Source organism: Cupressus sempervirens, chromosome 7, assembly GCF_028749045.1.
Source record: "Cupressus sempervirens isolate cs-2001-9-10 chromosome 7, ASM2874904v1, whole genome shotgun sequence".
Lineage (NCBI taxonomy): Eukaryota > Viridiplantae > Streptophyta > Pinopsida > Cupressales > Cupressaceae > Cupressus > Cupressus sempervirens.
In genome coordinates this window covers 120,474,820-120,487,993 of record NC_143124.1, presented here as the reverse complement: position 1 = coordinate 120,487,993, position 13,174 = coordinate 120,474,820, and the positions used below count along the sequence as shown (strand labels likewise).

The window sequence follows — 13,174 nt, the reverse complement described above, 5'->3', positions numbered from 1 at the left end:
GACCTTCGTGTGAAAGATGAAGAGTTTTATGCAATCTATGTAAGTGATTGCTTGGTATGTTGTAAATCAATGAAGTGGAAAGCCTCGTACTATTAACATTTCTTAATCAATAAAATCATATTTTGTTGGTGTTGCTGGGCTTTTCCCAGGATAAGTCTTTTGTGTTTTTTATGCATCTTATTTACTTATGTTGTTTATCTAAATTCTGGGTAATTTAATGCAAATCAAACCAGTGAATTCTTGTGCTCACGAAATCCCATCTCAAAAAGTGCACAAAGAAATTCTTTATCGAATTCTCAAGTTTCTCCTTCATACCTGATGTGGAGAAATGAGTTCCAATTCTTTATTAAAGCCCTCTAACCTTAGGGTTTCTATTCTCAAATGGCCTCTCAATTTTTTAATTTTCTTATTATTTTATGTTAATTTGAATCTTTCATGCACACTTAGTGCCTTTTAATGATATAATATTTTATTTCATAATTTCCACCTGTTTTAAATTTAGCAAGATGCCTTTACAGAATAATAAAATTATTTCAATTTCAAATAATATTTAATTCCTATTTTTAAAAAGCAACTTCTAAATTTATAAAGGCCAAGTTTAATATTTATAATTCCGCCAACTTTAGCTTTTCAAGTAACTTTAATTACTATTAATTCCAATGTTAGACTTTTTAACTAAGCCTTTTAATTCAAATACTTTTATTTAATTAATTCTCAATTAATTAAATATAATGTAATAATGTTTCCCTTCCTAAAACTTTCCATTAAGTTATTTATTTATTTAATTAATTTATCTTCTGAGGTGTTTAATTACACTTGAAACCACAAAATAGACCATACACTCAAAAGAAACTCGATAACTAGACAAAGCATAAGAATCAACTCAAGGCTTAGGTATTCTAATTCATGTCACCTTGACGAATTTAGAAGGATAGAGTAATCAAATACTTGTCCTTTATCATAGGACAAAATGTCTCAGGGTTGGGATTTGGACTTGAAAACTATCTCCCCTCATTTACCGTTGAGATATTGCGATATGACACGCTCATCTTGGCAATTCAGGGAAGTTGATGCTTGATACTTGCAGCTTGCATAAAATCCGAGCATGTACATATGGATATATATATCTAAACTTAACAAGCAATGGTGGGGAGTAGTATATTGTGTAGATTTGACTAGCAGGTGACTATGACTCCCCCCCTCAACCACATCAGTTTTGACAAAAAGTAAAGTAAACAGACACACGCACCATACACATGCAAGTGTGGGATAAGTATCCATATTCAATATAAAACATTATCATAACCCTAACTGTAGTCATTATTTATAAGCATTTAAACATCATCACATGAATAACCATGAATCATGGTAACACATAAATATCAAAAGTACGAAGTATCTCATCACACATATAAGAAAATCATGAAGATAGTATCAATCCATCCAGGTAACCAAGTACCACTACATCCAATAACATAATATGAAAACTGGCCCAAAAGTGTTCGACAATATAACTGAAAGCAGACCGGGGTAAGCACTACAACATTCCTTTCCTCTTCAACTAATCCTTCTTTAACTTCTATTTTCTCCTCTTCTTCCTTCTTTTTCAAATGAGCTTTCCTCCCTTCAATATTTTATTTTGACGGAGTCTCATCTCTTCATTACATATTTCTTGACCTTTCATAAGAAAAAAAAGTATTTGGTCCATAATCTCATGAAAAGGAAGTGCTTTATTTCTTCAAATTATCGAAAATGGGAAGCGATAATTTTGGCAGTTCTATAGCCTGGTTTATAATTTAGTAAGAGGAAATGTTTAAAAGAGGAAAGCCACAGATTCTGGTACCCATAGGGTTTTTACTGATAGAAATATAATCCTGGAGATATGCATGAGATTCTACGGTTTCAATGCTATCTCTTTGTGGTTAGGGTAAAGTTTATTTGTCGGGTTCAAGTGCTTTTCTTTTTTTCATGTCACCATTATGAGCAGTTACAATTGGTATGTTATAGTGGTAGTAAACGCGGCTATAATGGTTATGGTAGTAGTAGAAAAACTCTTTTTTTTAATTACGTGTTTGGGTTTTACAATTAGCGTCTGGGTGAAGAAAGCTAAAGTGGTTGTACATTATTTGGCTTTGACTAAGACTTTTTTTCAGCTTTAGTAGTACTCAAAATAATATTTGAAATCCTTGCTTTGCCTTCTTTTGTGCTTGATGAGGTTTCTTAGTTCTTTCTTTACCTTTTATGGCTATTTTGAAGTGGACACCGCCAGGAAGACGCCTCATTACTGGTTCACAAAATGGAGAGTTCACACTTTGGAATGGGCAATCGTTTAATTTTGAAATGATTCTTCAGGTATTAGTCTTTTCTTCTAAACTATTTGAGAGAACCAAATCTTTTGTTTAATGGATATATATTCTGTTGCTGTGTTTTTAATATATTAACACAGAAATCATTTGAATGCAACTTTATCTTGATACCAGGCTCATGATCAGGCAGTACGGTCAATGGTATGGAGTCACAATGAGAATTGGATGGTTACTGGTGATGATGGTGGTTTCATCAAGTGGGTCTCATGTTCATAATCTGTGCTGTTCTTGGAACCTTATCTTTTCATCGCTATGGCAATTTTTATTTGTGACTTTATTTGCATAGCACGAGTTTATCTCATTGTCTTCCCTTCTGCAAAGTTACTTTTTTTGTCTATTCATTTAAATATATGAGTAGAATGCTTGCACTTTCCAGGTACTGGCAAACTAATATGAATAATGTGAAAGCAAACAAATCTGCACACAGAGAGTCTGTACGTGATCTAAGGTAGTTTTATTCTAGTGCTTTTTACATTCCCAGTACTAGTGGTTTGATTTGCGGATTATTTGTATTTCATCTTTTGCAACTCTGCTTTTGTATTTGAACAGTTTCTCTAGGACAGATTTGAAATTTTGCTCCTGCTCTGATGATAGAAATGTTAAAGTTTGGGATTTTGCTCGATGTCAGGAAGAACGCTGCTTGGAAGGTGATAAGAACATTCCTATAGCTTTACTTTGTACAAAATGACTTCGTGTGTGAATTTCAACCTACATTGCCATGAATGGTTTCTCTTAATTTCCTTTTATTTCTGCACACATTTGCTTACGTTTCCCATTTTCTGAGATGAACAGATTCCCTCAGCTATGTATTGATTATTTTTTTCAATTTTATCATTTGTTTTGTTTTGTGTAGCCAAATGGCTTCAACTAGAGCTAGTTTAGTTTCAGAATGCAAAAATAGATATGGATTGACAAGTGGTCTTTTCATATGGTTGTTGCTCAGTCAGGTCATGGTTGGAATGTGATGAGTGTTGACTGGCATCCAACAAAATCTTTGCTTATTTCTGGTAAGGTCAATGTCCAACTTGGTAGCAAGGTTATTCACAGCTGTTCAAGGCTTGTATCTACATTTCTAAACTATGCTATTGCATTGACTGAAAGTTCAACCTTGTAATTTGAATTTTCTAGGGGGTAAGGACAATGTCATAAAACTGTGGGATGCAAAAACAGGACAGGTTCTAAGCAATCTGTGAGTATCTACATGCTATTGATAGATTACCTTTGGAGGAGCTCGGGATTTTGCCTGTGAACTTTTTTAATGAAAGTGCTTGGTTAATGTTGACATTTAAAATGCAGACATGGTCATAAGAATACAGTCCTCTCTGTCAAATGGAATCAGAATGGTAATTGGGTGCTTGCTGCATCGAAGGACCAAACCATAAAGGTTTTTCTTTGGTCTAAGAACTTGTTTGAAGAATTGAATTTTGATTTTTCTAGCAGTCTATCGAACACAGTTTAGTGTGTTTGAATTTGTAACTTTTGATATTTGTATTTTTCAATTTTGTTATGTTTGTTGCCCTATTTGTTGAAGTGGTCTTAATATGACATTTCTCATTTTCTGGTACTGTAGGAAGACTACTTATCAGATGTAAGTTTTTAATTATAATTTGTCAGTCTGGGGTATAATGTTTATCAAGAATACAGATGTTCTATACACACCATACTCTGGCTTCCATCATAGTAACATATCACACACTGGTAATGCCATCAAGAGATGTTGATTGTGTAAATGCCGTAATGGGAAACATCTTTATTAATGTCTCATAATACTTAGTGCCTTTTGTTGGTTTCTATGTGTGAAGTTGTGAATAATTATCAGTAGTACAACATTGCATAGTAAATTTTATACTATCAACTTGCATGATTCATAATTGAAGCGCCTCAGAAAAATGAGCATGTTTTTATGCTAGTACCTTTTTAATTAGTCAGTCTGTAATATGTTTGCAGCTTTATGACATACGAACACTGAAAGAGCTTGAATCATATCGAGGGCATCGTAAGGATGTAACAGGTTAGCTTGGATTTTGGGTTGCTAATCTGCAATTTTGTAACAAAGTTTAAACATCATGGAACAAATTTTTTTCTTTCATGTTTGCATTTTTTATTTTTTGTCCTTGCGAAAATATTTGTTATGGCTAGTTCATTAAACACTGCAACAGGTTCTTAGATATTACCCAGATTTAAATTTTCTTACTACTTGCCTCTTGTTTTACATATAATTATATTTTATTTATGAATTAATTATTTTTGTTATGCAATACATACTGCTCTTTTTTGTGCAGTCACATGATAACTTTTAGGGACTGTGAGGGAGTTACTGAATTATTTGAGTTTCTTGCATGTCTGGTGTATTTGAGAAAGTAATGTTCTTAACATATGTTTTCTGACTGCTATCAAGTCTCTTTGGAAATTTGTTAAAATATATACCTTTCTTCTTTGCTTTTACATGCATTTGCTGGATTTTTTTTAATGAAATGATAAAGATGATCAGAAAAGAAACACAAGTCATCTAAACTTGAAATAAGAAATGATTTGAATAAGAGTGAAAACATGGACTCGAGAATAATTAAAAGTACTATTAATGTTCAATAATCAGTGCATTCGTTCATAATCATGCACCATTTGGTGACAAGGTGAATGTGATTAACTACATTTGTGTTCTAAGTATTGGAGTTTATATAATATTATAATTATCGTCTTACGCTTGTTTGTTAACGAGTTAGTTGTCACCATTTTCTATTTATAGACTGCCTGTCTATTTTTTTAACATGTAACTGCATGCTATTTTTTAGCATATAATTGTTATTGTAGTGTAATAAGAGGACAGTAAAGTGTAAATATCAATTTCTCTCATGCCATTCTTCAGTTTTTTAACCAACACTGATATTAGAGCTGAATTGTGTTAAGGAAATTACTTTTGTTTGGGTACAGCGCTCTCTGTACGGATTTCAAAAGCAGGTGAGAAAAAAACTCAAGCACACAAGTCATTGAAAAAATTGAGTTGTTGTTTGTAAGATTTGTAGCATTTGAGGAGATTCTTATAAGGTCATTCAAATATTTGTAGAGTTGCCACCCTAAACCTAAGTTGCCGGTTCGGCTTCGGTTCCAAGCTCGAAGTTCAAGAACTGGTTTGCAAGTTCGTCAAAATTTTGGAAAGGTGTTTGGGTTTGTTAGTACAAAAACATGTAAAAATTATTTAAAAAAATGTATATAGACATACTTTTAGAAGTTTCTCTATCCCGACCGAGGAGAACAGGCCATTCAATAGGGAGGTCCTGAAATTGCAGAAGCTTGGTTTGATCAAGCTGCTGAATATTGGAAGCAAGCTATAGCACTTGCTCCAAGCAATTATATGAAGCATGAGTTAAGATTAGACTGTAGCATAGTAGCATAAACACATTTAAACAATAAAAACACCATAAACAGTTGAACTTGTAATCATAGTGATCATACCATCATATAGTTCAATAACTTCAACATCAAAGATTCAAAACATTGTAAATATCAAGTTCAAGTATCATTGTTTCACATTCATTGTTCAACTAATGGAATGAAAATCAGAAAAACCGATTAATATTCAAAGTTCTTCAATCTTCTTCTTCTTCTTCGGTATTACTTGAGCTAAGGCCAATGGGATCAGCTGCAAAAGCAACAATGGTATTAACATCAAAGTCATCAATATCATCCATTGTAGGCCGAGTAGTGGAAGCATCCAAATCCACAATCTTTGCACCTATATTTCACTTCTTTGACTGCCATTCTTTGTGTTCTTTACTTGTGTCAAGACTCAAAAATCATTTCAGTTTTGCCCAGAAAAGCACTTTTTAGTCATCTATGGGGCTCAGTTCATTGTGGGTTTGAAAGTTTTGGTGTTGGTTCGCCCAAGTTCAAACTCAATTTGAACTTGATCGTACCCACAAGGCAAAAAATGAACCCTGCCCAAACCAAGTTTGAACCGGATCAGAACCACAGACCAGTTCACACTTTTCCTGTTCTGAAGGGAGGGGGGGAGGAGGTACCGTGGTAACTTAGTTCTCAACCAATAAAAATCATATAACTCACATGTCAGTCTGCATAGATTTTGAGGGAAATTTGAGAGAGAACTATAAAGAGTTGTGGCCAAAAAACCTGAGAAAAAAATTCATAATCATGGATTTTTTGGGTTCAAGAGAAACACAAGCATGAAGGTAGAAATTTCAGGCAGTGACAATTAGTGGTAGTATGTATAAACTAAGAAATTGTGGTTGTATTCTTCTTGAATATTTGGTGTTACTTAGGACACAAATGTCATGGAATCTTTTGAGATTTATTTAAATATGTTTTTAGTTGCACTTTTTTACTAGTTTTTGAATTCTTCCTTTCAAAGTCTGCAAACCTTGTTGTGTAAAGTATGTAAAGGTTGTAGCCTCAGTTAGATTGATTTGATCTGAGATACATTATTGTTATTGGTAAATCATCATTTCCTATATATATATATATATATAGTTAAACATATAATTATTTTGGTTAATATATTATTAATTAATGATGATTAAACCATAGAGACATGTCTCTTCCTCCTCTCATATCTATATGGGATTCAAATCTGCAATTTGGAACACACCTATAACTATGGCAATGTGGGTACATTTGCAGCGATCCTGATAATTCAAGATGGTATTAGAGCCAACTGCAAATGTAAGAAATCTGTCTTGTATATAAAGATATATTATCAGATATGTGAGAGCCCAATCTATAGCTGTGAGAGGTGTTGTCTACTGCAAGAAGAAAGAGCTCATACATGTTTACTGTTATTTCTTTAAGAGACAATGCCATGATTTTGTTTTGATCTATTGCTTTAGGAAAACATTGGCAAATGAAGATTGACAAGACTGTCCTTATACCTGATTTTGATTTTTAAATTCTTTTTTTCATTGTCAAATACTTCTGTTCAGGCATTATAGAGAGCAGATCAATCAAAATGTGTGGTAACAGTCTGCAGATCCACAGAGAATGTAGAAAGGGTTCTAAAATGATGCATGACAAGTGTTTGACTAAATGTCTACAGGGAATATGGTCTAATGTATGCTATCATTCAAACACAGGTGTAAGCAAATTGAGTGAATGTCTCAAAGATGTATTGATGTCAATATGATATTGTAGATGTTGCAAAATGACCTTGTTGAAAATTCTTTTCAAATTTAATTGATTGGCATGGATCCTAATCTGTTAATCTTGTACGATAGTATCTGCACCTGCAATCCAAGGAAGAGAATAAATAATATCTGATATTAAAATCAAACATTAATGCTATACTACATCAGTGACTTAAGATGGGAGGATTGAAGATACAACAGGGGAACTACAAAGGTCTCACTAGAGAAAATAACAGTGACATCCCTGTCCCATATCAAAACATAGTAGACAGATTATTAATGGAAATTGCAGATATTGAAAATGCCCTGCGAAGTCTTCCTTGTCAACTTGCTTGCAAATTGTGGAATCATCGAATGGGAAATAAGAAAACTGCAGAATACATTGGGCATAATTAAAAAGGGTGGCAAACAATTGATGAATAAGTATTGAAATATGATTCCTATGCAAAGTTCAGATCGCCATTAATTAGTGCATTGACAAACATTAGAGGTGGACAAACATAAGATCTAATAGAGGCAATAATATATAATTGGAGATAAGCTTTGGCAATAGAAATGAGTGAGTCACATTCATACAAATGTTTATCAATAGCATACACAACATAGACAATAATAGTAAAAGGGGTATTAACAACCGAAAAGATGATTTGATAAACTTCCATCGCATATGAATTTCAGTTGCTATTACACAAACAATGGTCATATTAGAAGAAATATATAAAACATTGAGTCAACATCTTTGAGTAAACTATACCATCGATTAATTAATAAGATGATTAAAACATTAATCTATGGACACTATTTGGAATGAAGCTTAGTGTGTGATGTTTAAGCCATCTAGTTGATTAATGACAAATTTGGCTAGAAGGAATTGGAAATACCGAGTGCACCCAATCATCTTGACACTACAACTGTGAGGTGATCCTTAAATCAGTCATTTGTAATGTCCATAAGATATATTTCCCCTGCACATACCACATAGGGTCTCTTGCGTGATTTTGGCCAAAATTCGGTCTTCTAAAAAATGAAACAAAAATGATAAAATCACATCATCTTATTTGGGATGCACGTGAGATGGCAGAAAAGGTCCTATAAGATTGTCGATCATTAACAATAGTCATATAAATGCTAGCACCAAATAGACGTGCCACTCGCACGTTATAAAATGATGCCCTCAAACCAAGACAAAGCAAAGACACTGAACCATGCAAGGACATCGTGCATTTGAAAAGGCGACGGTCAAAACAAAATGACTCGATGGGCTCACATAATCGGGCAAGTTAATCTATTCGATGGTACATACTCTTTTTAACTAAACTCTCCATTATGTATAGTAACATCAATCATTAAATTGGGAAGGTACAAGGGTATATTAGGTAATACTTACATGAAATTAATAGCATTGTTTTATTATAGATAGGAAAATATAATTTGTTTTTTGATCCCCTAAACAAATATTATAGGTTGAGTTCTTGAATTCTAATGTTATGGGATATAAATAGTATTAGGATAAGATTAGTAATAATTTAACTTAACGAGGGGATATACCATTATAGTTGAATATATAATAAAAATTCTTAGTTGTAAACTATAATTGGTATTATAATATCCATTGAGTTGATAATAATAATTTGTTGAAAATATAGATTAAAGTATATATATAGAAGATGGAATATATGCATATATATGTATAGTTTATATTTATTTAAATTAGATCTTTATCTATATTACATTGGGTCATATCATTATGCAGAATTGTCCTTGAGTATTATGTTATTCTCTCTTATTTATAAATTCACAACGCACTTTAAGAGCTATGTACCTTGATCCTTTCCTCTGAGAATGTTATTGTAGGAAAAGATAGATTGAGATTTAGAGAGAGCCTAACATTTCATTAGAGGCAAACTTGAAAGAGAGGGCGTAGATAGAGGATGTGATTTAGTCAACATTCGGGGATCTCAGCCATATTAATTGAGAGAGAGTAAACTATGTTGAGATGGATTCTGCAGTGATCAATAAATTGTAGCAGTCAAGAGGACTTTATGTGATTTTAATGGGCCTATCCCCTGTGTACATCATGAGGAAGTGATGACTTCCAAATGATGTCACTTGTATTTGTAGAAGTTATTGATAGGAGACCATTACTCGAAGCACTTGGTGAATATCTTGCATCTCAACATTTTGAAGGCTATTACTCAAAGAGTATTTGGTGAATATCATATATTGTTATTCTGGAGACCAATACTCAAATGTAATGTCAAAATGGTGAATATCATATGCTGATGAAGCTTGCAATCTGATAGTGAAAAGAAAACTTGAACATTAGCATTTCTAGTGTGCATGTATGCATAATAATTCTCTCATCATGAAGAGAGTTATACTGATATGACATAGAGGTTGATATGATTCATTCAAAATTGTCTCTCGTTGGACTTGATCATGATTGAAAACTCCATAAAACAATATCAATGGGAATCTTACATTGTGGGGAGGAATGATAATCATTGTTTTATTCCATTTGAACCATCTTTAGAGGTGATATGTCAAAGAAGGTACACTATCAAAGTTTAAAGTTGAACCATCTTTAGAAAGGAGATGTTTCATTCATAAATGTCTATGAACCATCATGTGCAGATAAGTATTCATATCTTTTACATTTATCTAGTCATTGCAGTCTCTCTCCTATTTGTAATTCTATACATGCTATAAGAGTTATTTTCCTTAAATCTTTTTTCTTTTATGTGTAGGGATGATCTTGCAAGAACAACAGGCTGGTACTTTACACATGCTACCAAAAATTGTGCATACTCAATCTTATGGCAGTAAGTCGAAACAAGTTATGATCTAGAATTTATTAGTCATCTGATGATTTGGCTGGTTAAAGTGAGGCTTAAGCAGTGAATATCTTTGATGATTGAGATTATGAGTATCCTTTCATATCGAGGAGTTGAATACTTCATTAGAGACAACCTTATACAAGGAGCTCAGAAGATTGATACTTAGACAAAGTCTAACATACATGTGTATGACTACATGATTGTGAGGGGTCTAGTCATGTGTACATCACGAGGAAGTAATAACTTGTCACCTGAAGGTTGAAAGATTAATATCAAATTCAGAGGGAGTCCGACAAGCATCCTTGAATGAAGAGAGTCTTAAAGGGAGTAACTACAGGACTTGACTTCCCAAGATCATTGACAATCCTTTGTTAATGATATCTTCTCTATGAGGGAGAAGTTCTAAGCACAATTCATTGTAATGTTCCTTCTCTGTGAGAGATAATTGAGGTAAAAGCCCTTGTACCACCCTTTGACTTGGTTTACTATTTCGCATATGATATGTAATGAAAGGTGACAATCTTTCATTAACATATATAAACAAAAGGTAACCATTGTAAGTTGACAATATTATAAATGGTAGACTTGTTATCATGACAGACTTCACTAAGTTGTTGTCCTAGAGTGCTGGAAGTCATGATAACAAACCTATCATGATCAGACTTCATTAAGTTGTCTCAAAGTGCCAAAGATCATGATACTTGTCATGTTAAAGACCATGATACTTGTCTCTAAGTGCCAGAAATCAAATAACTCATATCCTCCTAGGATATGACATATTCTTTTGGTAGGCGTCAAGGATTTGATGGCAGTGCACATACCAAAAGAATATACGTATGATGAATATCATATGGTTGATATTTCTTGTTGAATCATACTTTGGATTATATTGAAAGACAACATCTAAGTTGATGGATTTATGTTGATATCCTTAAATATGCCACTCTTGGAATATCATACTGAGATGGTATCTCTTCATAAACTTAAGAGCATAACGTGTTCTACAAATCTTCCCTAGCTAAGAGGGAGTGTTAAGGTTGTGGCTTCTATCAGTTTGATTCAATCTGAGATACATTATTGTTATTGGTAAATCATCATTTCCTATACATACTTATCCATGTTAAATAATATAAAATATTGTATATAATATATATTTGTATACATATTATTATTTTTGTTAATATATTACTAATTAATGGTGATTAAACCATAGAGACATGTCTCCTCTCATATCTCTATGGGATTCAAACCTGCATTTGGAACACACCTATAACTATGGCAATGTTAGTACATTTGCTGTGATCCTAATAATTAAACAAATTAGAGTCTAATATTTGAAGAATTTACCGCTTTCTACAAAATTGCATGAGGTTGCATTGTTCTTAGAACATCTTAAAAAATCAAGCATTTTAGTGATCAACTTGGTGTCATTAACAAAACTATAGATGATGAGGATGTGGTTGCTTTGGCAATGAATGACAAACTATCTTCGGAAAGTTTGGTGGTCTTTGAGTCTATTAGTAGAAAGCCAGACTTTGACTTTTGCCAAGGTTTGAGCTTATTTATTGTAGTAGGAATGATAAAAAGAGAAAATACGAATCTTTTTTGGGTAGTTTAGAAAGTGCACTTGTTACATGATTTGAAAGAATAGGTTCAAGTTCTCATCATCTCCATAATTGTGGAGAAAAGTAAAATGCTTCTTCTATAAAAAGACTAGGACATGTGAGGGATGATTGTAGACGATGACAGTATGATCTATCCCACAAGCAACAAAGTGAAGCTAGTTTTATAAAGACAGGTAAGGAAGACCATGAGGGAAGTATGCATTGATGACTCTTTCAAATATATTAAAAAACACTTGTTGATTCTTTCATTTAAGTGCACCTTCATGCTTCACATGTTGTGAGGATCAGCCTTGAGGCTTTCCCAATTTACAATAATAATATCGGACCAGCTTAAGATATTTTATCTGTTAGGTGCTTTGCTAATAATAATAATATAGATTTTATGTTGCTTGGTGATTGGAAGTTACACATTGAAGGGGATAGGTGATGTGGGGATCACACTCAATAATGACATCTATTAAAAAATGTTAAATATTATAGGACTCACTTTATATTAACTAGACTATAAAAAACCCTCACATTATTGTTTATGTTTGTGGGAAATATGCAATACTTTTTAATGTCAACCATTACAAAGTAGTGAAACTTGAGGACATACACCCAACCCATAACCTAGGAGTATTTGGTGTGGACACGTCCCCAACATGGGGGCTTGGAGTACCAAAGTGCCATTGTTGTGGCTATAGTGTTGCCATGTCACTGCTGCACCTGCCACAACACCGCTTCAGTGCATGGGCCTCTTCAAGACATCTCGAGACATCAGGGCGACTGCCAAGCGTCGATTGTGATTCATAGCATACTCATTGCAATCATCTTTATGACATTTGAATCTTTGGTAGAACTAATATAAATGAAAATCCTCTTTGTTGATAATTTGGAATTCTATGTGAATTTTGATTTTTGAATGTTGCTATAGTATTGGTATGTAACTATGTTCAATTGTTCTAGTTGTATTGCAATTTTTGCTATGTTAAAGTATTTCAAGAATCAATTTGTTATGTTATGCTAAAATATCATTTCATAATAACTAGCATTTCAAGTTCTATATGCATAGTATGCAACACCCCTCCCCTCCCCACCTGTTGTCCTCAAATTGAGGCCATTTTTCCCATCCTACAACATTCCTTGCTTTTGCTTAGGAGTCCTAGCAGAATTTCACAAGTGATCTCAAGTTCCGCAAAATCATATGTGTCACTTTGAAATGAGGAACA

General features: G+C 33.2%; 1 protein-coding gene across 1 annotated transcript in view; it reads left to right on the top strand.

The window, feature by feature from the left end:
• LOC149545800 (flowering time control protein FY-like) overlaps positions 1–13,174 on the top strand; it is a 96,321-nt gene that overhangs the window by 57,835 nt on the left and 25,312 nt on the right. The window contains exons 6-13 of the mRNA XM_089790846.1: positions 2,257–2,352; positions 2,481–2,563; positions 2,743–2,814; positions 2,916–3,013; positions 3,314–3,373; positions 3,495–3,555; positions 3,663–3,750; positions 4,314–4,377. Coding sequence (XP_089646972.1) covers positions 2,257–2,352; positions 2,481–2,563; positions 2,743–2,814; positions 2,916–3,013; positions 3,314–3,373; positions 3,495–3,555; positions 3,663–3,750; positions 4,314–4,377 — 622 coding nt within the window. The remainder of the gene's footprint in view (positions 1–2,256; positions 2,353–2,480; positions 2,564–2,742; positions 2,815–2,915; positions 3,014–3,313; positions 3,374–3,494; positions 3,556–3,662; positions 3,751–4,313; positions 4,378–13,174) is intronic.